Below are 24,100 nucleotides of genomic sequence, written 5' to 3'. Positions count from 1 at the left end.
CGGGTCTCCAGACTACTGCCGGCCTCAGCTGCATAAAGCAGGTGCACGTCTGCACTAGATCCAGGCTCCTGACCATAGAGCTCTCGCAAAGACACGCGAGACTCTATATCACTAATGACTAACCTTGGCCACCCTTTTATAGGCTCTTGGCCGCTCATCGGGCGTCCACACTTGGACGCCCGCCCGTCCATACTTGGGTGCCCGCCCGTTAGTCTATCCCTAACTCAGCTCGCCAATCAGCCTGCCTAGCTCCAAGCTTCCCCAATCTCCAAGCTAGTCTTATGTGCGTGTAGCACACGGTAGATACACACTGTGCACATGACATACTCCCCTTCCTCTAAGAGCTCACTCCTAAGCTCACTAAAAAGCCAAGGTAATCTCTCTAAAGAGTAGTCAATGTCTCCCATGTAGCGTCCTCCTCAACACGATCCTTCCACTTGATTGCACAAGAAAAGTGCTAGAGAAGTTGAGAGCTTGAGAGCTTGATAACTTGAGAGATGTGTGGAATATATAGGCTTCCCCAAAAGCAATCTTGAGCTTTTGCTCTTGTGTTTTATATATATATATATATATATATATATATATATATATATATATATATATATATATATATATATATATATATATATTCTGTTTTCTTTAAAAAAACACCTTTAAGCATTAAATGGGTCTTTCAACCTTTTAATAAGGTTTAATCCAAAAAAAACGAAAGCAAAGCGTATGTTTTGTTTTTTTTTTTCAAAAAAAACAAAAACTAAATTCAAACGCTGGTATGCTTTCGTGTTTTTTCTGTGCCCACCTGAAAATAGCGCCACCTGCCGCCTGCGTGGCTTGAAGTCGCCTGCGTGGCCTGAAGTCGCCTGTGTGGGACTGAAGTCGCCGACGCCTGCGCTCATGCCTTGCCATCTACGCAAAGGCGTGGCTGCCTGCGCACGATTGCCCGTCCACGCTGCAGGCTTGCGCACAAGCTTTGTCGAATGCGCAGAGGCGTGGCCGCTTGCCTGCTTGCCTGTGCTGCGTAGGCTTGGCCGCCTGCCTGCTTGGCTACCTGACTGCGTACGGAGCCTGCCTACGTGCGCATTGGCGATGCCAACCTATATGCCTGCGCCCAGTGCCTGCGTGCAAAACCCGACCAGCAACACCCTGCGCATACAACAGTCGGTGATCCTTTCTCTCACTCTCTCTCTCTCACTTTCTCTTACAACAATAGCCGACTGGCTTTTTTGTTCTCTCTCGCCTAACTGTTCATGCGGCTGCAAACAACGAATCTAGCCTTTTTCTTGCAAAACAAATCAACCCTACTAGACCACCTACTCCATCATCACGGGTCTCTTCGATGAAAAAGCAACATACTAATCTGAAAAACAGAAGTATGCATAGATAAAAAACAAGCAGCTTCTTGAACTCATACCTTTTCTTCGACCTCATCTTCTCTACCTACCGACTTGCTCGTTCACAAGGCATGCTCTGATACCACACTCAAATTCCCACCGGATCTCCTCGTAGAACGTTGCTGGTACGAGACTCGAAACCTGCAACCAAACCAAACAAACAAGAAGGGGGTGCAAGCCTAACTCACCTCCCAACCACAACAGCCGTCTTGGCTGTCCCCACCGAGCCACGAGTTGAGCTAACTAGATGGACGTACTGACCAATCTCTACCTCGTGACGTCCCATACCGCCACGAAGCTACCCTGGCGGGCCTCGAGACTGCTACCGGCCTCGGCTGCATGAAGCAAGTGCACGTTTGCACTAGATCCAGGCTCCTGACCATAGAGCTCTCACAAGTCATGCGAGACTCTATATGACTAATGACTAACCTTGGCCACCCTTTTATAGGCTCTTGGCCGGTCATCGGGCGTCCACACTTGGGCGCCTGCCCGTCCATACTTGGGTGCCCGCCCGTTAGTCTATCCCTAACTCAGCTCGCCAATCAACCTGCCTAGCTCCAAGCTTCCCCAAACCTCGAAGCTAGTCTTGTGTGCGTGTAGCACACGGTAGATACACACTGTGCACATGACACTTCTGCTCTCAGTGATGCTTTTGAGGACTTTGTTACCACTGCAATTTATATTCCTACTTCCCTTCCTCATTGTCAGGAGTCTACCTCTGCCTCTCTTTGTGATGCTTCTCAGGATGCCCCTCCCCCTGCCAGTTCTGCATTGGGTTTGATGTGGTGTGCAGGTTTGTTGTTTTGGAGGATGGTTTTTTGGACCCGGTGGGATGTTTTGGATCTATGGTTGCTAACCGTGCCTGGGGAACAGTGGTACTTCCAGAGTTTTTTGGATTTGGCTCAGAATCAAGTTGGGCTTGTACCAATCCGACGACATCTTTTTTCAAAGGGGGATGTGGAGTCCTTTCATCTAGAGATGCCCACCTCAGTGGAGTGTGCTTATGTATAGCATTGGGCAACTCATGGTACGGAGCAGATGGACCCCATCTTTTCTACAGAGTCTTTATATCTTGCGATGCCGATCTTTCCACCAAAGGATGCTTCTTTTCAACATTTGGCAACTCGTGTTGTAGAGTTTGAGCAAATAGACTCGGAGGGTTCCAGTGAGAAGCAACCTACTTCTCCCAGGATTGATTATCTTCAAGATCTGATCTTGGTTGTTTTTGAGGTTTTTCATATACAACTTCGGGGAGTGTTCTTACCCTTGGGTATAGAACCATTATTTGGAGCAACACGTCGCAGCCTTCATGGTTGTTTTCTTCCAGAGAAGCAGTGTACCTGGCAGTTTGTTTTGTTGCTTTTGTAGCTGAGTTACTAAGGAGATTACTTGTGGAGCTTTCTTGGTACCTATTTCTGCAGTCTTTTATCTTTGATCAAGGACGGCATCTCTAGCTTCTTGGAGTTCACTCAGCATCCAGGGGGTGTTAGTCATCATCCCCTTGCTGCTGACTTCCTGTGTGGTGTCCTATTTTAGCCTTTAGGACTGACCATGTTAGCTAGAGGGGCTGGTCACCCCTGACATATTTTTCCCATATTTTATCCCCATTTTATGGAGTCTTGGGCACTTTTTTCCCTAGGCGTGAGCTGGTTGGCTACCTTTATCTAGGCATATATATAGCCGGGCATACCCTCACTCTTTTTTCATTGCTTAGCATTGTTTGCTGCAGTCCCTCACATACGAGGCCTTCTCCCCTCTTGCTCAGGACATGTATTCTTGGTTGATGATATTGAGAGCAGGTCTATACCTGTGTTTCCTCTCCATCTCTCTCTCTCACTCTCTCTCCTGTGTTTCCACTTTCCCTTCTTCCGCTCTGCATTCTATTAACACCAACGTTTTATCTTCAGTTCATGGGGACAGCAACCCTCTCTACCCTCTCTGCTACATAGAGTACATCATCGTTTTTTTTCTACAGTTTACCTTGGGACAGCAGCCCTCTCTGCTCACCATCTCACATCATTGGGATAGTAGTCCTCTTTGCTTATCTTCACCATCAACACCACTCAGGACGGCAACCCTCTCTACTACTCACCTCTCACTCTTGTATTGCAGCACCCTTGTCACCAGAGCTTGCACCACTCGGGACAGTAGCCCTCTTTGCTCCTCACCACCACTCAGGTATTGCAGCACCCTCATCACCAGAGCCTACATCACTCGGGATTGTAGCCTTCTCTACTCTTCATCACCCTTCAGGTACCGCAGCACCCTTGTCACCAGAGTCTACATCACTTCACCTTCCACTGCCCACTACCACCTCGGAGTGCCTCTGCATCCACTAACGCGAGCCTTCGATGTCAACCGCCTCACGAAGTGCCTTTACCTCACATCGACGCGAGCATTCGTCACCGACCGTGCTTCAGCTCCAACATCATCTTTGCTTCTGCGCTGGTCTTCTACTCAAAGTCACCTCACATCAGAGGGCCTCTTGTAAAAGCACAGGACCGTAGAGACTGGACCACGCTAGTGGTCGTTCTACTTCGAATATCTACTTCGAGCCTTTTGTTTGGTACTGTATTCATTTGTACATGGACATCATCTGGTTCTTTGAACCCATGGAGCATTGTATTTGTTAAATACTCCCAATAAATCTATCATATATTGAGGGGGGGGGTCGGCCCGTTCCGGCCCCAGTGTTGGTGTCCATCTATCTCATTTCATTTCATTTCAATTTCAAGTTGTTATTAAGTTGTCCATTTCAAATTGTGATATTAAGTTGTGCTATTACGCGTGTGGGTGTCCAACGGAGTCTTTCCCACTTGATGGGATCGGTTTCATTGGTATCAGAGCACGGTTGTTTCCCTCTTCCTAGTGGGAAAACGAACCTGTGTATTGGTGGATACCCCGCTTCTAGCACACTTAACACAATGGACAGCCAAGGCAACCTTTTGGAAGGGCCTAATTCGAGGGGTCCATCTAGTACCTCCTGTGGTTCTGATGCTCTACGAGGAAGGCACAAGCCCCTTGAAAGGGTAAATGATAGTGAATCAAAGGAACAACTGTCTCGAGGAAAGACAGTCATGCTAGAACAAGAGCCTGATGCAATGAGGGCTGAATTGGAACATTTGAGAAAACTTTTGCAGGCACAAGAGCAAGAGTTAAAATTTCTGCATGAAGATCCCCATGTGCAAAGTGCCATTGAAGCTAGGAAAGCTGATGCAATGGTAGATGTAACTTTTGAGTCGATGGCACGGGAAGTGGGCAAGAAGCCAAGGGAGTTGGCACTTGCCTACCTCCTCCGCAAAGGCGACATCAAAGAGGGGGACGACGGAGAGCTGAAATTCAGAAATCCACCCCGCTTGAAGCATGGAGATCCCGCATCTCATAGGTTGAGGTCTTTTATGCAAAACGAAGAAGTGACAGTCACCTCTCGTCATGCATCTTCTCCACAAGGCACAAAGCCTGACAGGTATATGTATGCTAGTGCTCATGGAGGGCATGAAAGTCACATGCACTCAAGACATGTATCCCATGGTAAGGGTGAGAGGTCTCCCACTAGAAGAATTTTGCCTTCTGAGTTGTCTCGTGGAGAGACAATGCCTTATGCAGGAAAGTCACATGCATCTGAGTTTCAAGTTCGTGGAGCACATGTCACCGTGCCTCATGAAACTTCTATGACGGCCCATGGAGCCCATGCAGATAGGGCTGCCCTGTTGGATAAGGGGAAAAGAAAAAGAGAAGACCATGAGCCTCATGCCAGAAAGCTCAAGGAATTTAAAGCAAGTGACAAATCTGTCAAGTTTGATGTTTTTCATGGAGAGCATGATGCTTCTAAACTGTTAGCATTTGTGGCACAGTTTGACATTGCCTTTAGCGATGAGGACTTCATTGAAAAGTCTAAAGTACGCCATGTTAGCATGTTTTTGAAAGGGACCGCTGCTCATTGGTGGATCACTGAAAAGATCACCAAGGACCCCATTTGCACCTGGAAGGAATTTAAGGATAGATTCTATGCTCAGTTTTTGCCACCAAATGCGGAGCAAACTCTTACCCAAAAGTGGACTGTGGGACAGACTGGAGCAAAGAGATAATGAAAGCGTGCAACAGTATGTCAACAAGTTTTGGAAAGTGTTGCTGGAAGTAACTCCTTTTATGCAAATCACGGAGGATGAAAGAAAGAGGAAGTTTCGCTCTGGACTGCAACCAGCATATCGTTCAGGCATTGAATTGCACCCGAAACATACTTTGCAACAGCTCACAGCTTCTGCTCTTGCTACGGAGCAATTGGTGCTAAAAATTAAGCAGGATCAAGGCGGTTCAAAGGGGAAAGACAAGGCTGTCCCAAATCTGCAAAAAGGTGGACAGCCACATAAAAAGAACTTCCGGGAGACCCACAAGGGTGGTAAAGCTGAAAATACCACATCTAAAGATCAGGGCCCAAAGAAGAACAAATTTGGCCTGACCCCGGAGCAAAGAGAGCGATATGCCAAGGAGGGAAAATGTTTTTCTTGTGGTAGCAAAGACCACATGTTTCGACAATGCCCTGACCGCAAACCTAAGCACGAGGACAAGCAGACCAAGGCTAATGTACATGCAGTTCCTGATGTGCAAGGAAATACAAGTCTTGATGCAAAAAAGAGCGAATGGTATGCAAGGCTTGGGGTCAAATCAAGGATCAGCCCGCCTTATTCATGTTTGATGACTGTGCAACCGATAACTTCATCTCTATGCAAACGGCAGGTGCATTGGGTATTGAGGTTGAGAACATGGGACCTCAGATTGAATCCGAAGCTGCATTTGTTGGTAAAGAGGTGCAAGTTACCCCATTGATAGGGAAGTTGTGCATACATATCCAGGGCTACCTTGATAATGAACATTTCCTAGTTGCTCCACTAAATGGATGTGATGTATTGTTGGGCAAGCCATGGCATCATAGGCTTGAGCCCCGCAAAGAGTACAAGACCAATATGATTTCTTTTATGCATAAAGGCCGCATGCATTTTATTGATGCTGGCAAAGAAGGGGATTCCATCCCACTTGTATCACACATCCAAATTAATAAAGCAATGAAAAAGAGTCTTTTTGCGTACTTGGTTTTTGTTCGTGATAGCCTTGTGCCAAATCATCAAAATGTGAATGTTATGACTAATGATAGGCTGAATTTTCTTCATGCATTCAACGACTGTTTTGCTGATTCATTGCCAGGTGAATTACCTCCCCAAAGGCCCGAAGATCATCGCATAGATCTTGTGCCAGGTAGTTCTCCACCTAACAAACCCGCATACCGAGTGAGTGCTGCACAACAAGAAGAGATCATGAAGCAGGTAAATGAGCTTTTAGAGAAAGGTTTGGTTTAGCCCAGTTCCTCACCTTATTGCTCTCTTGTGCTTCTTGTTCAAAAGAAGGACGGATCATTCCGTATGTGTGTGGATTATAGAGCTTTAAACAAGCTTACCATCAAGAACAGATTCCCAATTCCGCGAATTGATGATATTTTGGATAAGCTTGATGGCTCGGCTTGTTTTAGCCGCTATTATGGACCCTTCAAGGAGGGTGTAGTTGGAACCATCCAACTTTGTAGACTCAGCAAACATATGAAGAGAAGTCGGTGCAGCCATCACAAAAGCTTGGGCTCAATCTCAAAAAATGCACGAACTCTGAAGAAGTGTCCTCCACAGGTACCAAGAGTGCCACCAAAGCCTGCAACACCACAGACCCCCTCTGCAAAGGGGAAAGCCCACTGGAGAGGAAAACGCAGCATAGAAGGCTGCTGTCCTGAAGAAAAACAGGCCGCCTATGTCCAATCTCCACGTGGAAAGAAAACGCTGATCAAAGAGTACCTGATGGCTGTGTAGGTGAAAAGCCAAACTGTAAGCGAAAAGACCAGCAGGTGCTGTCCAAAAAACGCAGCTGCAAAGGGCTGCAAATCTGAGAGAGAACGCAGAGGAGAGGGTGCTGAAAATAGTGCTGAAACTGGGGCAGCAAGGAGGTTGCTAAACCGGGAGCGATGATACCATGAAAGAGTGCACAGAGCGGAAGCAGTAGAATGTGCTGAACAGAGAGTGCAAGAGAGAGAGAGAGATATGGAGAGAACTATGCTGAATATATTGAAGCAAAACAGTCCCAAGCAAGAGACACTACAAGTCTCATAAGTGAGGGAGCAAAATATGTACAAGACTGAATGAGAAATGAGAGGCCAGCACGCACTATTTATAGTAGGGGGAAGCTGGCTGACTGGAGCTGCAAAACAGGCCGATTGGAGCTACTGGACAAGGCCGACTGGAAAATGCCAGAAAGGTTGGGAAAAATCCCAGAAAAATACTAGAAAAAGGGGTGGCCAGCCCACAAGCAAGGGCCATGCAAAAGGGACCAAATGGGCACCATAAAAGAGCAGAATCTGGGGATGAATGTGCTAACAATTTCCAAATACAATATGAAAACTAACAAACTAGATGCTCCAAGCCCAAGCCACTAAGCAAGGGAAAAGAGCACACCGTCCAAGCCACTAAGCAAGGGGAGACGACCACCCAAGTCCAAGACAAGATTCTAGCTTCACACCAAGCTTGTGTGGATCTTGTAGATAGAACCGAGTCTCATGTCAGCTACTACATGTAGCTCACACGTCAAGCCTAGTTTCACATCAAGCGAGGTTGCACCGAGGGACATTGCTCCTTGGTCTTCAACACCTTCAAGGATCAATAATAGCACGTAGGTTCTTCTTCAAAGTGTCCGAGCACATGGAAGAGACCATCATTGAAGTCTCTAGTAAGAATGTACAAGCTTTGGGAATGGGGGACTATCCAGTATCGAGGACCAAGTGTTCGTACCATGGTCCAAGTACTTGAGACGGTTTCTTGGACATAGAAATGGGCTTTGGAGGCCGTCAGCAGTCTCGAGGCCTGCAAGGGTAGCTTCGTGGCGGTATGGGAAGTCACGAGGTAGAGATTGGTGGGTACGTCCATCTAGTTAGCTCAGCTCGTGGCTCGGTGGGGACAGCCAAGACTTGTGGGCTTGCCCACGGTTGTCAAGGATGGGAGGTGAGTTAGGCCTGCATCCCCGTCATGTTTGTTTGGTTTGTTTGTAGGTTTCGAGTCTTGTACCAAGAGCGTTCTACGAGGAGATCCTATGGGGATTTGACAATTTGGGAGAGAGAGAGCAATGAAACAGGTTTCTACATGGTGCTTACATGTATTTTTCACGTGGTTGAACACAAAGAGATCATCTCCTAAATTTTAGGGGAAGTCGCTATTTTTGGCAATCTCCAATGGAATTTTTGTTCACGTCATTACCTCTGGAATTCGGCAGAGATCAAGGATTGCCAAAGCACCATTGTGAAATTAGCTATCATCTGAGATATTTTTTAGAGCTGAAGATTGTGGAATTTTTGGCCTTTGGATTTGGGACATGTGGCAAATAAGAGGATAAAAGTGAGAAAAGTGTCCTCATGGCATTGTAGCATTTTCTTGCTTATTTGAACATGAGAGAGTCATCTCTTGGGCGAGTGTGAGCTTCAAGCAAGTTTTTGGAGGCTGAAAACGTTGATTTTTCACCACTTCTCCCCATGGGAGATACTGGATTATCCATATACAAGCATAAACCTGTCCTTCATCCAATATGAATGATCCATACACCTGTGAACCTACTAAATAGCCATATAGATAGAACCTTTAGCCCATATGTTTCATCCATATGTCAATAAGCCAGTAGGGTAACACGTATGCCTCTTCCATGAGTGCATAAACCTGTATGGTAGCTTGTATGGCGCATCCATAGGCATAGAGAACCTATCCATCAGCCTTTGTGCTTCATCCATAAAGCAAGAAACATGTATGAGAACTTGTATGGCACATACATAAGTCCATACACTTGAATAAAAGCTTGTATGGCTCATTCATGAGTGCTAAAACCTGTAAAACAGCCTGTATATCGCATAAAACCAGAAATTTCAGCAAGCTTTAGGATTGTTTTGCTGAAAAACAGCCATTTCAGGGTGTGCAAGATGGCGTAGAGTAGTGAAAATCATCTTTTCCAAGCTGGATATGGCTATGGTGAGCTTAGAAATGACGCGAAATGGTGAAAAATCAGAGTTTTCATACTCCAAAAACCTGGTTGAAGCTCAAACTTGCCCAAGAGATGACTCTCTCATGTTCAAATAAGCAAGAAAATGCTACAATGCCATGTATAGAGCTGAATTGACAAGTGTGAGGACACTTGTCTCACTTATATCCTCTCATCTGCCACATGTCCCAAATCCAAAGGCAAAAAATTCCTCTAAAAATATCCTAGATGATAGCTAATTTTACAATGGAGCTTTGGTAATTCTCGATCTCTACCGAATTCCAGTGGTAATGATGTGAACAGAAATTCCATCGGAGATTGCCAAAAATAGCAACTTTTTCCTAAATTTAGGAGATGATCTCTTTGTGTTCACATGTAAGCACCATGTAGAAACCTGTTTCATTGCTTGATCGCTCCCAAATCCTCAAGAGTTTGCCATACATACTTTCTACTCGATACCTAAGCTCCAAAGCCCATTTTGTGTCTAAGAAACCGTCTTGAGTGCCTGGACCATGCTAGGAACACTTGGTCCTCTATACTGGATAATCCCCCATTCCCAAAGCTTGTACATTCTTGATCTTTTGGGCATCTAGATTCCACAGCCCATTCACACACATGAATTCTGGAGATGCCCAAAACGTTGGCAGAAATAAGCCGATAGTAGGTGCGGGTGCTGTTCAGTTGTTTATTGGTGTCAGAACAAAGCAGGACTGGTCCATACAGGTGGTCATATACCTGTTGTTTAGCAAGGGGGCTTAGCTGTGAGCCGTACGATAGAATTGGCTGTATAGTATGCGCAAGGTACTGATGTTGGTTGCGCCTAATCTAGGAGAGGTTTGAGAGGGAGTGGAGGAGGTGGCCATGCACTGGGTCGGCTCCTGCCTTCACCTGTATGTCTTGATCTCTGAAAGGAGTACAGCTCTACATCTTTCTTTCACCTCACCTAGCGTCTAGGGTGGAGTGGGCAGCCACTGGGTATCTACTTGCAGCCTTTCCGAAGTAAATTCAAGAGGAGGATTCCATGGCTTCTACATCGTCAAAGGCAAAATGGACTTGTCACAGGGTACACCAAGAAGAAGAAAGATAAGTGTCATTATTGCCACAAGCCAAGGCACTACAATGAAGAGTGTCGGAAGCGACTTGCAAAGCTGAAAGTTGATGAAGACATTGCAAACTTTGCTACTTCTACTTCTGACGAGAAGAAGCAACAACCAAATGAAAAAGAAAACTTGTAATGATGACTAGCCTCTCTAGCCACATTATCATCATGGGGGGAATGCTAAATATTAGTGATTAATGTGGGTATAAACAAGTGTTGGTTTCTAACTGGCACTCTAGTGTGTGTAAGCTTAGGTTTAAATAAAGCGGTTCTAGTGTGTGTGAATAGTTGCTAGTCTTTGGTTTTCTTTACCTCTTCGAAGGATCGTATGTAAGCAATGATGTGTAAAGGTGATACCTCTTAGGGACACTTGGTATCATGCCTTGACATGTGTGTGGCATGTGTCGTCGTAGCATATGCACACAGCTTGTAAAGGGGGGCCTCTCCTATAAAAAGGACCAAATATCATAATACAAATATGCATTTCCACAGGATTCACTTGTGTAATTTGCTTTCTTCGGCATGTTCCTGGATTCATCTAGGTATATCTTTATGTTGTATTAGCGGCCATGCAAATTTCACATTATGAAGTTTTCGACCAAGTTGCAACCAGTTGATATTGTGTTAATTCTTTCTATCTTTAGTGGTGCATATGCCGTATCAACTACCTTTTCTTTCTATTGTTATGATCGCTAGGCTTCATTATGGCTGAGTCTGCCATGTATCTCCGAAGCTGTAATAGAAACTCAGTGCACAGACCTTTGTATGAATGTTTGCTCTTATGTGTCAGTGTGTGTGTATAATGTGGGTATAAACAAGTGCTGGTTTCTAACTGGCACTCTAGTGTGATTAATGTGGGTATAAACAAGTACTGGTTTCTAACTGGCACTGTAGTGTGTGTAAGCTTAGGTGATTAATATTAGTGATTAATGTGGGTATAAACAAGTGTTGGTTTCTAACTGGCACTCTAGTGTGTGTAAGCTTAGGTTTAAATAAAGCGGTTCTAGTGTGTGTGAATAGTTGCTAGTGTGTGGTTTTCTTTACCTCTTCGAAGGATCTTATGTAAGCAATGATGTGTAAAGGTGACCTCTCTTAGGGACACTTGGTATCATGCCTTGACGTGTGTGGCATGTGTCGTTGTAGCATATGCACACACCTTGTAAAGGGGGGGCTCTCCTATAAAAAGGACCAAATATCATAATACAAATATGCGTTTCCACAGGATTCACTTGTGTAATTTGCACTTTCTTCAGCATGTTCCTGGATTCATCTAGGTATACCTTTATGTTGTATTAGCGGCCATGCAAATTTCACATTATGAAGTTTTCGACCAAGTTGCAACCAATTGATAATGTGTTAGATCTTTCTATCTTTAGTGGTGCATATGCCCTATCAACTACCTTTTCTTTCTATTGTTATGATCGCTAGGCTTCATTATGGCTGAGTCTGCCATGTATCTCCGGCTGTAACAGAAACTCAGTGCACAGACCTTTGTATGAATGTATGCTCTTATGTGTGTGTGTGTGTGTGTGTGTGCGCGCGCCGGGGGTGTATGTGTGGGAGCTTATATTGATACCAAGTTCTACACCCACTATTGGGCAATGATGACATTAGTGGGGATGTTGTAATATCTAGTTGTAATATGCGGAAGCTTCGGAGAAGGATCGGTACTTCAAAACTCAGAAAACAGCACTCTTTTCGCGACGGAATTAACGCACAAAACTGAAAGACGATGTGCAGAAAATAGAGAGAGAAGGGGGAGATGGAGAAGGACACAGTATTGGGTCCCAATTACCCTCTGTAGGGCCCCCACCACGGATGGTGTATTTGCTTTATTAGAATGATGTAAATCTGAAACAAATACAAAGTACTTGACCTTTTCTTGGCTGGAAAACCTGCCCTTGACCTTCAGTCCTTCACCCCTTAGCTTTAGCAAACCCTTGGCTGTCCTGGCCCTTGAATGCTTGATGCTCTTGGTGAATTATGAGATGGAAACATGGATTATGGGCTGGCCTATTTATACTTCCCATCATGAGCAGTCGGCCAGCTGAAAAACAGTCCGTGTCCCACGACTGAGTAAATTCAGCATTAAATGCTCAAATAAATCCTAATAAATTCTGCATAATTTTCCTAGCAAGCTGGGGAGGTAGGGGCTTGCTTCTAGAAGGCTGGGCATAGCCTTTGCCCACAATCTATGGGCTGGGCAGCCTGTATGGGCTGCCCCATACATGCCCTACAGCCATTTAAAGGCTGTAATCTCCTGGAGATTGCCTGATCTGTGCCCTAGGGCTGTCCTACAGCCCCTCCATGGCTGGTGGGTTCAGCCTGGGCCTTCTTGGGGGTGGTTCTACACCATTCCCGTGCCCACACTCAGATCCGGGGTAGCCCTATGGGCTGGCCCCTTGTCCTAAACATAATCTACTCAGTGATCTGGCCTCCGGTACCATACCAGATACCCAGAACCACTGACATCATTCTAGAGGGAGACTCACAGCGCGGACTGGCACTGTTTCATGTGCAGGACAGTGCACACCTGACCTTGGACTCATGTGCAGGACAATGCACACCTGACCTCGGACGACTGAGATGGATCCCTGGCTGACTCGTCCCGGACTGGGCTCACATGGGACCAGTTCACCATCCCAGGTCTTGCACCTTCTGTACAGAAATGTCTACGTGGCATCCAAGTGGGGGATGCACGTGACATCCCCTTCTGCTTAACTTGACGGAAGCTGCATAGCCTCCAAATAATCCGTCAATAATGCCGGATAGTCTTCGAAAAATTCTTTGTCGAGCCATACCGCTTCATGAGTTCCTCGGTCCTGAAACTTCGTGAGGAACTGTCGTAGTCTTCGGCCTGAGCCATGCTTGAAACGGTGCAGAAGGATCTGTTCTGGAACCATTACTTCTGCTTCATCAATGATGTCTGGTTCCGCTTCGTCTTTGACCTCTGAAGGGGGTGGACCTGCATATGGCTTTAACCAACTGACATGAAATACATCGTGCATAGTCCAACTCGGAGGTAGCTTTAACTGCATAGACACCTCATTAATCTTTTTCCGGATGGGAAATGGTCCGAAGCTCCTGAAAGACAACTTTGGGCATCGCTTGCCCACCTGCTTCAATCTTTGCTTCATAATCCGAAGATATACCCAATCTCCTTCCGAAAACTTCATGTCCCTTTGGTCTTTATTGGCCTGTCGAGTGTAGGCCTCTTGCGCTTTAGCCAATCTGTCTTTAACGGACTCTAGGATCTCCTGGTAAGACTCCGTCACTCTGTTCGCCTCCGCTACTGAAGACGACGTCCTGGTTAACAACGATTGGAAAGGCCTTCCAAACGCTGCCTCATATGGAGTCCTGCCAATAGCTGAAGAAAAAGAGTCATTCAAAACAGCTTGAACTAAAGGCAAAAACGATTCCCACTTACCTTGCTGATCGTGGACATAACACTTCAGCACATCAAAGGCCAACTGGTTGTATATCTCTGTCTGGCCATCTGTCTGTGGGTGGAATGCACTGGAAAAATTCAATTTAGTACCAAAATTATCAAACAATGCCCTCCAAAAATGACTGGTAAACTTGGCATCTCGGTCTGACACTATGGTCCTAGGAATTCCACCAATCGGGTACCAATGCCGAATGAATAGCTGGGCAACATCCTCGGCGGTCACATTGGCCCTGCAAGGAATAAGCATCACAAATTTGCTGAACCTGTCAACAATAGTCAAACACTGTGTATTACGCTTACTCGGACTGGGAGGCAGATTTGTGACAAAGTCCATCGAAATGTCTTGGAAAGGACTCTCAGGAATTGGCAAAGGCTGTAACAACCCTATCTTCTTTCCACGAGGAGCTTTCACCTTTTGACAAATGTCACAGCGTTGTACATATGTAAACACATCACGCCTCATCTTTGGCCAATAGTATTGCCGTTCTAATTTCTCCAGAGTCGAGTTCATGCCCCTATGACCACCTGTAATGGCGTCATGGGCATCATGGAGAAGAGCTGCCCGGAATGATTTCATGACACACAGTTGGCCTTTGTAGTAAAGCCAACCATCGCGTATCAGAAAATGGCATGGTCCTGTGGCATCCAATGCCTGTTCCCACTGAGTACCGAATTCCTCGGAATCCGCGTACGTGTGCTTCATGTTTTCTAGTCCAGTACCAACAAGGTCAAGTCTAGTGGTCTGAATCGCAGATACTTGTCCCTTCCTGCTCAAAGCATCGGCCACTGGGTTGGCCTTTCCTGGAAGGTACTCAATCATGCCACCAAACTGCTGGAATATCTGACTCCAGCGGTGTTGTCGATCACTCCACTGTGCACTTGGCATCGTCTGAATCCAGCGCAATGCCTGATGGTCAGTGCGAACCTCGAAGTCACGGCCATACAGGAAATGTTTCCAATGTTTCAAGGCCTGAATGACTGCTAGGAGTTCACGATCATAGACTGAGTAATTCTTTTCGGCGGGCAGTAACTTACGAGACATGTAAGCTACTGGATGACCATTCTGTTGCAATACACCTCCAATTGCGATGTTACTCGCATCGGTGATCACCTGAAATGGTTCGTCCCACGAGGCAAGGGCTAAACAAGGCGCTTCAGACAAAGCCACCTTGAGGTTCTGGAATGCCTCCAACGCTCGTGGAGTCATTCGAATCTTTTGCCTCCTTGTTTTCACTCCCTTTAGCAGATCGGTGAGGTCTGCCGAGAGATCAGAAAACTTGTCAATGTGGGTGGAATATGCCTGGCATATACCCACAAATGATCTAATGTCATAAGCAGTCTGAGGTACTTCCCAGTTAACAATCTCGGCCACTTTAGCCGGATCAAGTCGAATGCCTTCGGCACTGATTATATATCCCAAGTAATGTACCTGGAACAGATAAAATTCTGACTTCTTTTCATTGATATAGAGCTCGTTGCTTTCCAGCAACTTAAGGACTTTCTCCACATCAATGTCATGCTGCTCAACTGTAGCTGAAAATATGAGTATGTCGTCCAGAAATATGAACACACACACTCCGATCAACTCTCGGAAAATACGCATCATCATGCGGTTAAATGTAGCTGGGGCGTTCGTCAAACCAAATGGCATGACCACAAATTCATAGTGGGCCCGTTCTGTACGGAAAGCTGTCTTGGGGATGTCCCCCTCAACAATCCGAACCTGGTGGTACCCACTCTTTAAATCCAATTTAGAGAACACCTTAGCTCCATTCAGCCTCTCGAGAATATAGTCAATTCGAGGCATCGGGAATCGGCTCTTGATAGTCAGCTTGTTGAGTGCACGATAATCGACACACAACCGAGAAGACCCATCTTTCTTCTTGACAAATAAGATCGGAGATGCAAATGGCGACACGCTGGGGCGGATGAAGCCTGCTTGCAACAATTCTTGGAGTTGGTGGTCCAACTCCGATTCCATTGCCTTAGAAAGGCGATACGGAAACTTGCTCGGGGGTTCCGAGCCTGGGAGGAGGTCAATCTTGTGATCCTCTGGTCTGGACGGGGGAAGCTGGGGAGGGAGACTGTCCCGAAGAAAAATCTTCTGGAACTTTTCATGGAGAACCGAGTACTTCTCGGAAGCACTGGCCACCGTCTGGGCTGTCTGGACGTAAATCATCGCACACTGTGCGCCTTTCCTGACTGCTCGCTTAGCCTGCAAGTGGCTTATGAGCGGAAAGTTTGGAATACCTGGCTCACACTTAATGGTCACCGGGGTGTTTGACACATTCCGATCAATCTGGAACGTGTGCTTGTCCCACTTGACATCAGGAAGAAACTTGTGAAACCACTGGATACCCAAAATTATGTCTGCTCCTACAAGAGGGGCAACCATAAAGTCACGCACAAACTCTATGCCCTGAATCACTAATTTAGCACCTAGAGCTTCATACTTGACGCTCGTAGTCATACCTGTGCTAAAACCCTCAACTTGTTTGTCCACCGGAGTTAGCTCGAAGCGGGCACGCCTAGCGGCCTCTTCCGTGATCACATCCTCGGTGCTGCCGCTGTCAAACAAGACAACGACTCTCTGGCCACCTATGTAGCCAAAGGACTTGAGCAATTCGTTGCGCTCATACTCCTGGTCATGGGCGCCCTTCTGCTTATCTTCGAGCTCCCGGCTAATAATTGCTCCAACTGAAGCACCAGGGGTGGAAGAACTAGGGGTAGCCACTGGGGTCTGTGTGGGAGCTGTGCTCACCATGGAAGCTGTGGAGGCGGCGGCGGCCTTTGGAGGCTTCTTCGGACAATCCCGAGAAGTATGTCCTTTTGTGTGACAAAAGTAACATCTACCCTCCTTCCTGTACTGAGAAAGCTCCTCAGCACTCAACTTGCCACCTGTCTTGCCTGCCTCCGCTTTTTGGTCTGGAGTAAGCTTAGACGCATTGTTTGAGTTCTTGGAGCCAGAGGCTCCCGGGCTCTGTCCTGGGGAAGACCCCGTCTGGTTCTGGCTTTTGCCCCCCGAGGTGTTAGCCTTGGGAGAAGCCGGCTGGGAAGTCTTGGGCTTGCCACCATTGTGTTTCATTTCTGCACTCTGCGCAAGCGAGAGTGCGTCCTCAAAGGTGGCTGGCCTAAACATACGCACCTCCCATTGGATTTGCGTGTCCAGGCCATACAAAAACTGCCCTTTCTTGTTCGCATCAGATAAGCCTAATTGTAGACACAAGGTCGAAATTCTATTGGCAAACTGAAGGACTGGTTGCGCATTCTGACGCGCACCCCTGAACTCGTCTTCGAGTCGCTCAAGGTAGTGGGGCGGTAAAAACCGCTGCTTAAGGTCACGGACGAACTCGTCCCACCCATAAGCTGCCATACCTGATCTGGTGTGGGCATGAGCCCACTGAGTCCACCAAGGAATGGCCTCACCTTCCAAATACCAACTGGCTAAGATCACTTTGTCAATATCTGATTTCCTAACTGCGGCAAAGTAAGCTTCAAATTGATGTAACCATGAATACAGAGTAGTAGGATCGAGTTTACCATTATACTTACTGAAGTTCATTTTCTCGGGAAAATGATTCGAGGGCGCCGCCGGTGTCAATCTGGCGTCCAAAGCTCGGAGGTAACGCTCGTGTTCCACTCGTCGCATGGCTTCGTCTTCTCGTTGTCGAATCTCCAATGCGCGCAACTGCATCTCAAGCAAGGAGCTTGGCTGCGGCTGTGACCCCTCGAGAGGGTCCCTGTGACGAGGATCTGGTATCTGGGGTACGGAAGGAGAGGGAGGAGGAGATGGAAAACGCGACGCTGGAGAGCGAGAACGCTCCTCCAGAGCCAAAATCCGCGCCTTCTGCTCATCCAACTTGGTTCTCTGGTCTGCGATTGCTCGCATCATCTGCTGGAACATGTCTTGTACACTCAAGCCGGGTGCCCGAGCTGGGCTGCCTGGTGCACTCTGGTCCCATGGTTCTGGTTCTCTCTCGTCGCCAAAGCTCGCCATAGCGGGAATATGCAGTTCCTTTCCGGAACGCAATCTGACCATCCACTATCTGTGTGGGAGACTTCCGGAGGCTTCCGGAGGCTAAAAACCAACCGTCCTTCGAGGGACAGGAGTCACTCCGAAAGGGGTAGTCCACCGGCGTCTAAAAACCAACCACACGAGCGAAAAATTTTCTGGTTTTCTTTGCTGAATCTTTGTCCTTGAACTAGGCTCTGATACCACTGTAATATGCGGAAGCTTCGGAGAAGGATCGGTACTTCAAAACTCAGAAAACAGCACTCTTTTCGCGACGGAATTAACGCACAAAACTGAAAGACGATGTGCAGAAAATAGAGAGAGAAGGGGGAGATGGAGAAGGACACAGTATTGGGTCCCAATTACCCTCTGTAGGGCCCCCACCACGGATGGTGTATTTGCTTTATTAGAATGATGTAAATCTGAAACAAATACAAAGTACTTGACCTTTTCTTGGCTGGAAAACCTGCCCTTGACCTTCAGTCCTTCACCCCTTAGCTTTAGCAAACCCTTGGCTGTCCTGGCCCTTGAATGCTTGATGCTCTTGGTGAATTATGAGATGGAAACATGGATTATGGGCTGGCCTATTTATACTTCCCATCATGAGCAGTCGGCCAGCTGAAAAACAGTCCATGTCCCACGACTGAGTAAATTCAGCATTAAATGCTCAAATAAATCCTAATAAATTCTGCATAATTTTCCTAGCAAGCTGGGGAGGTAGGGGCTTGCTTCTAGAAGGCTGGGCATAGCCTTTGCCCACAATCTATGGGCTGGGCAGCCTGTATGGGCTGCCCCATACATGCCCTACAGCCATTTAAAGGCTGTAATCTCCTGGAGATTGCCTGATCTGTGCCCTAGGGCTGTCCTACAGCCCCTCCATGGCTGGTGGGTTCAGCCTGGGCCTTCTTGGGGGTGGTTCTACACCATTCCCGTGCCCACACTCAGATCCGGGGTAGCCCTATGGGCTGGCCCCTTGTCCTAAACATAATCTACTCAGTGATCTGGCATCCGGTACCATACCAGATACCCAGAACCACTGACATCATTCTAGAGGGAGACTCACAGCGCGGACTGGCACTGTTTCATGTGCAGGACAGTGCACACCTGACCTTGGACTCATGTGCAGGACAATGCACACCTGACCTCGGACGACTGAGATGGATCCCTGGCTGACTCGTCCCGGACTGGGCTCACATGGGACCAGTTCACCATCCCAGGTCTTGCACCTTCTGTACAGAAATGTCTACGTGGCATCCAAGTGCGGGATGCACGTGACACTAGTCCATACTATGCATGATGGAGTTGATGGTTTATTGTCTTGTGGATGATTACCATGAGGTTATAATTTGCGCTTTTTTATAAGGTGAATTCAGGCATGTTTCTGGATTCATCTAGGTATATGTTTATGCTGCATTAGTGGACATTCAAATTTCACATTGTGAAGTTTTCATCCAAGTTGCACCGAGTTGATATTGTGTTAATTCTTTCTATCTTTAGTGGTGCATATGCCCTATCAACTACCTTTTTGTTGTAATATTCTTTCTATTTGTTATAATCCTTAGTGCTAGGCGTCATTATGGCTGAGTCTCCTTTGTATCTCTAGAGTTTGATAGAATCTTAGTACAAAGACCTTTGTATGTATGTATGCTCTTCTCTGTGCGCGCGCGCGTGGGGTCTGTGTGTGCGTGAGCATATATTGATACCAAGTTCTACACCCACTATTGGGCACTGATGACGACGTCGTAGTATCTAGTACATGCTATGCATGATGGAGTTGATGGTTTACTATCTTGTGGATGACTACCATGAGGTTATAAATTGCACTTTCTTATAAGGTGAAATTGGGCATGTTCCTGGATTCATCTAGGTATATATATTAATTCTCTCTTTAATCATCTTGTTAATTCTCATTATTAACGTGCTGGTCGTCATCTTGTTTTTTTTCTCTCATGCTGGTCTCCCCCTCTCTCTGTGTGGGGAGCTTGACAGAAGAATTTTATGTGGTTGATCTAACCTTCGTCCTGTGACAAGTCCTCTTGTGTGTACTGAGCTATTCACACCCTATCTTCTTTAGACACCATTGATTCTGTTGAAGGCTGTCCTTAACATACATGATCTAATTTTTTTAAAGGAACTTCAGGTTTGATAGCCACCTTATCCACCACCAGTGCAGTGAACTCGAAGACCATGTCTGCTGGGTGTTGGTGCTGCTACCAACTCCAGGTTTGTGGAAAGCAACACCTTTTCTCATTTAATCATTGGTCCAATCCTCCAAAGAGAACTTTTCCTTGAAATTCTTTGCCTCCCTCTTGTTGAGATTTAACCCCTGGTAAAAACAGTTCCTCGGCGATCTCTTCGAGTCTATCTGTATTGCAAACTATGTTGAATCTCTCTCATACATTGCAAGATTGTTCTCCCAAAATTTCCTAAATCGAAGTGTAGCCGAAACATAACTTTAATAGTGTAGTCTAGCATGATACATGTATCTAAGAGTTGAAGCCGATGACTGTGACATGCTAAGGAGTTGAGTTTCGGAAACAACTCTTAATTTCTCATTGGCATTATTGAAGTTATAAATGCTTGTCGAGCTTACACATGCCTTTTTTTTTGGAATCATTAATATACATCCATACATATCTTGTAGAATTCCATTAATTCCATACCAATCTTAATGGTTTGGATTTTCTTAAAGGAGTGTTAGTCACATGTTATGCATGGTAGAATGGAACACATGCTTCATGATTTAATGGTTGCTATATAATTCTTGTTTTTGCCATGAGTTTCTATTCGATCAACTAATGTCAAACAATTGTATCTTGCAGTGGACATCATTTCTGCCATTGAGTTTGATAAGTCTGGTGATCATCTAGCAACAGGAGATAGAGGCGGACGTGTTGTTCTTTTTGAGAGGACTGATGGAAAAGATGTAAGCTTCGCTCTAAATCTCTTCAACATCATGAAAATCGTAAGGGATGGTGCATGAACTTAGGTGGAATGGCTTTTGTCTCAACCTCTATATGCTGGTAGTTTCAATGTTGGCCGGGCATAATTCTGAACCTTTGAATGTTATGCAGTTTCGTCCTCGCAGGGACTTGGAGAGGACGGATGTCTCAACTTTGAGGCATCCAGAGTACCGTTATAAGACCGAGTTTCAGAGTCATGAACCAGAGGTGTGATGCCTGAGCTGAATGCTCTCTGTCTATGTGTGTTGCATTTTGGAGTTATTACTCCATTGGCTTTCTATGGACTTAGAAAAGATTTATGGGACATTGTGCCTTGCTACCAGTTATAATTGTTTATTGATAATCAATAGTGTGCTGTTGATTTCATTGTAGTCCTTAATTGACTTGCGATGATATGATTTGCAGTTTGACTACTTGAAGAGTTTAGAGATAGAAGAGAAGATTAACAAAATAAGGTGGTGTGAAACTGCCAATGGTGCTCTCTTTCTGCTGTCAACAAATGACAAGACCATAAAACTTTGGAAGGTAAAATTTGTAGGGTTTCTTTGCCCAAGTAACACTAAGCTGCTTTTTTGTGTGTGAAAGTGGCAGCTCCATTTCCGGGGTTTGACTGGGTTCTTTTTTTGCAGGTTTCAGAGAAAACGGTGAAGAAAGTAACAGAAATGAATGTAAATTCTTCGTCTCAAACATGCAATGGGACTTTACAAGGAGGAAGCCCATTCTCGACCTCTAAGTCCACCAATGTATGGGTAGGAAATGGGAGCTCGTCTCAATGGGCGGGTTCAACCGCAGATAATGAATTTGTGTTCCCACCAGATGGCATCCCATCGCTTCACCTGCCCACGGTAGTTGTACCCACCCACTCTAAGGCTTCTAGATATGCTTTGAAGCCAAACTTCAAGATTCTAAGTTTTGTGATCTGGTTGTGTTTTTGGTTTGGTAAGGTTCATCAGTATTAGTATAATCTTGGCTTTTGGTTCTATCTACTTTTGAAATCCTTCGTTGACTCATTACAATTGCTTACTGATGGCAGGTTTCTAGCAATGAAGTAACTCATGTAGCCAGGTGTAGAAGGATCTACACCCATGCACACGATTATCACATCAACTCCATCTCAAATAATAGGTATGAGAGAGCAGTGACGATCTTTCCTTATGATATATTACTTTTTCTCAATGCTTGTGTTTCTACAAGGACCTATTATCCACTGAACCTGGCTTGGATCTACGATTTGTTATTTACTGCATATCCTCAACCATGTTGGAACAAAAATTGTGATGCAGTATCTTCATGTGCCTTCTATCCAGTGTAGTTCAATGTCATAATTAACATTTTTTCCATTGAATTTTGGTTCTTGTGTAACTGATAGATTAGACTGATGTGCCTTGTTACAAGTGCTGTAAAAGAAAAACTCAGAATAAGAACTACATTTTGTGTTCTTTGTTTAACTGATAGATTAGACTGATGTGCCTTGTTATGAGTGCTGTAAAAGAAAAAGTCAAAATAAGAACTACATTTTGTCTTCTTTGTTTAAATGATTTATGTCTTCTTTTTATAATTGGTTTGAGGATACTCTCTTCTTTGTTACAGCAAGTGTTCAGGTTGCTGTGGGACATTGTAGCTTGAGGGTGAATGTTTGAAAGGGATGAGATTTTGCTCAATATAGGCAGGGTGAGCAGTTTTTACGAGTGTTGAGACTGGAGTCAACTTGTGTTGACCTGTTTGCTCAGCTTTGACCTGCATTGTCAAGGGTTTGACAGTGCATTTTGACCAGACTTGAGCAGTTATGACTAGTTTTCCGCCATCATGAAGAGCCTGACCAGATTTGGCTAGTTTTGATTAGGGTTTGGCCCAAAGGTTGCCATCCTTTTTCACTAGGTATATGAGGTCTGTGGATGAGCCCATTACTATTGGGTTTTGTAAACGAGCCATGGTTTTCCTTTTTCCATCAAAGGGCTGCTAATTGATTGAGACGGATTTGAGTACTTTGATAACTAGAAGAGTAAAAGGTATCTGGTCATATGCAAATGTGCCCCCCCTTGTAAAGTGGGAGTACAAGACCCCTGACACCAAAAGTCAAACTGCCGCTTTGGTATTTGTTTTTGGTACCTATATTTTGGCTGGTTCTCACTATGTATATGGCTTGGTTCTAGCAGGGAGTGAGTCCTCTGGCTAGGCAATCGAGTTCTTATGGTCTGCAGTGTGGGGGGGTACGATGCATTTGCATAGCATGCTCCGTTGTTGTTGTTGTTGTGTGTGTGCGAAGTTTTTCTTAGAGAGTTTTTGATTGTTTAAGTAAAAAATTCACTTTCTGTTGGAGTATGTTATGCCTTTGAGAACCAAATTGTAGAATTGCACTTTTGGATTTGATTGGTTGATTTGACTTCTGCTTTCAGTGATGTGAATGCATTAGTGGATTTTTGCTAAGGAATGACATGTTTTTGTGTCCTGCCTGCATGGATGTGTGAAGAGATAGGTAGTGCCGGATATGCTTGGCATTGCGTAGTGGAGTGCCCTTGTCTGTTGAGAAATTTATGGCATTTTACAGAGTTGAAAGCATGTGAAAAAAGGCCCAAAAAGGGTACATGTTTATGGTGACCAACTTATAAGCTTTTGTGTTCACAAAATGAAGGTGGACATTATTATTGAGGCTGGGCATCACATGTGTTATAGCCATTTTATTTGGCAATAAAGACTCGTGGATAGAAGGAAAAGAATAGCAGCTGCCTGCCGTCTCCAAGGGGAAAAAAACTTCCATTTGCGTAGACTTTCCAAGAATCGACCACCTTGAACCCATAAAGTAAATCGACAGGGCTCTCTCTCGCTAGCATTGAAGTTTGTTGTACATTTACGTAGACTTTCCAAGAATCGACCACCTTGAACCCATAAAGTAAATCGACAGGGCTCTCTCTCGCTAGCATTGAAGTTTGTTGTACAGCTGCTTTTCCTAGCGACTGCTTTGGTATACGTCTCCTTCGCCGTTTAAGGAGCCGACTAGGTGGTACTTGATTCCAGTCGTGTGCTATACGGCTTTGTAGCAAGCTGAACGGTTTTGTATTAGGCTGGGCGACTTTGTACCTGCCGTGGGACTGTTTTCAGCATCTGCTGCACCATTCTACCTGCTGTGTTGTA

The 24,100-nt window shown here is 45.5% G+C and overlaps 1 protein-coding gene across 8 annotated transcripts in view; it reads left to right on the top strand.

The window, feature by feature from the left end:
* The window catches only part of LOC147631239 (serine/threonine protein phosphatase 2A 55 kDa regulatory subunit B beta isoform-like), a 58,592-nt gene that overhangs the window by 22,112 nt on the left and 12,380 nt on the right, over window positions 1-24,100 (top strand). For 4 of the 8 annotated variants that reach the window (XM_086809582.1, XM_086809578.1, XM_086809581.1 and 1 more), the window contains exons 2-6: window positions 20,828-20,931; window positions 21,080-21,175; window positions 21,374-21,493; window positions 21,598-21,813; window positions 22,002-22,093. In XM_086809582.1, coding sequence (XP_086665708.1) covers window positions 20,828-20,931; window positions 21,080-21,175; window positions 21,374-21,493; window positions 21,598-21,813; window positions 22,002-22,093 — 628 coding nt within the window. Of the gene's footprint in view, window positions 1-20,827; window positions 20,932-21,079; window positions 21,176-21,373; window positions 21,494-21,597; window positions 21,817-22,001; window positions 22,094-24,100 lie in introns of all 8 variants that reach the window. The other 4 variants (XM_086809580.1, XM_086809576.1, XM_086809579.1 and 1 more) reach the window with 1 other exon arrangement.

Source organism: Cibotium barometz, chromosome 15, assembly GCF_041138505.1.
Source record: "Cibotium barometz isolate CiBa-2024 chromosome 15, ASM4113850v1, whole genome shotgun sequence".
Taxonomy (NCBI): domain Eukaryota; kingdom Viridiplantae; phylum Streptophyta; class Polypodiopsida; order Cyatheales; family Cibotiaceae; genus Cibotium; species Cibotium barometz.
The sequence above is the reverse complement of the archived record's forward strand: the minus strand, read 5'-3'. Positions and strand labels throughout refer to the sequence as shown.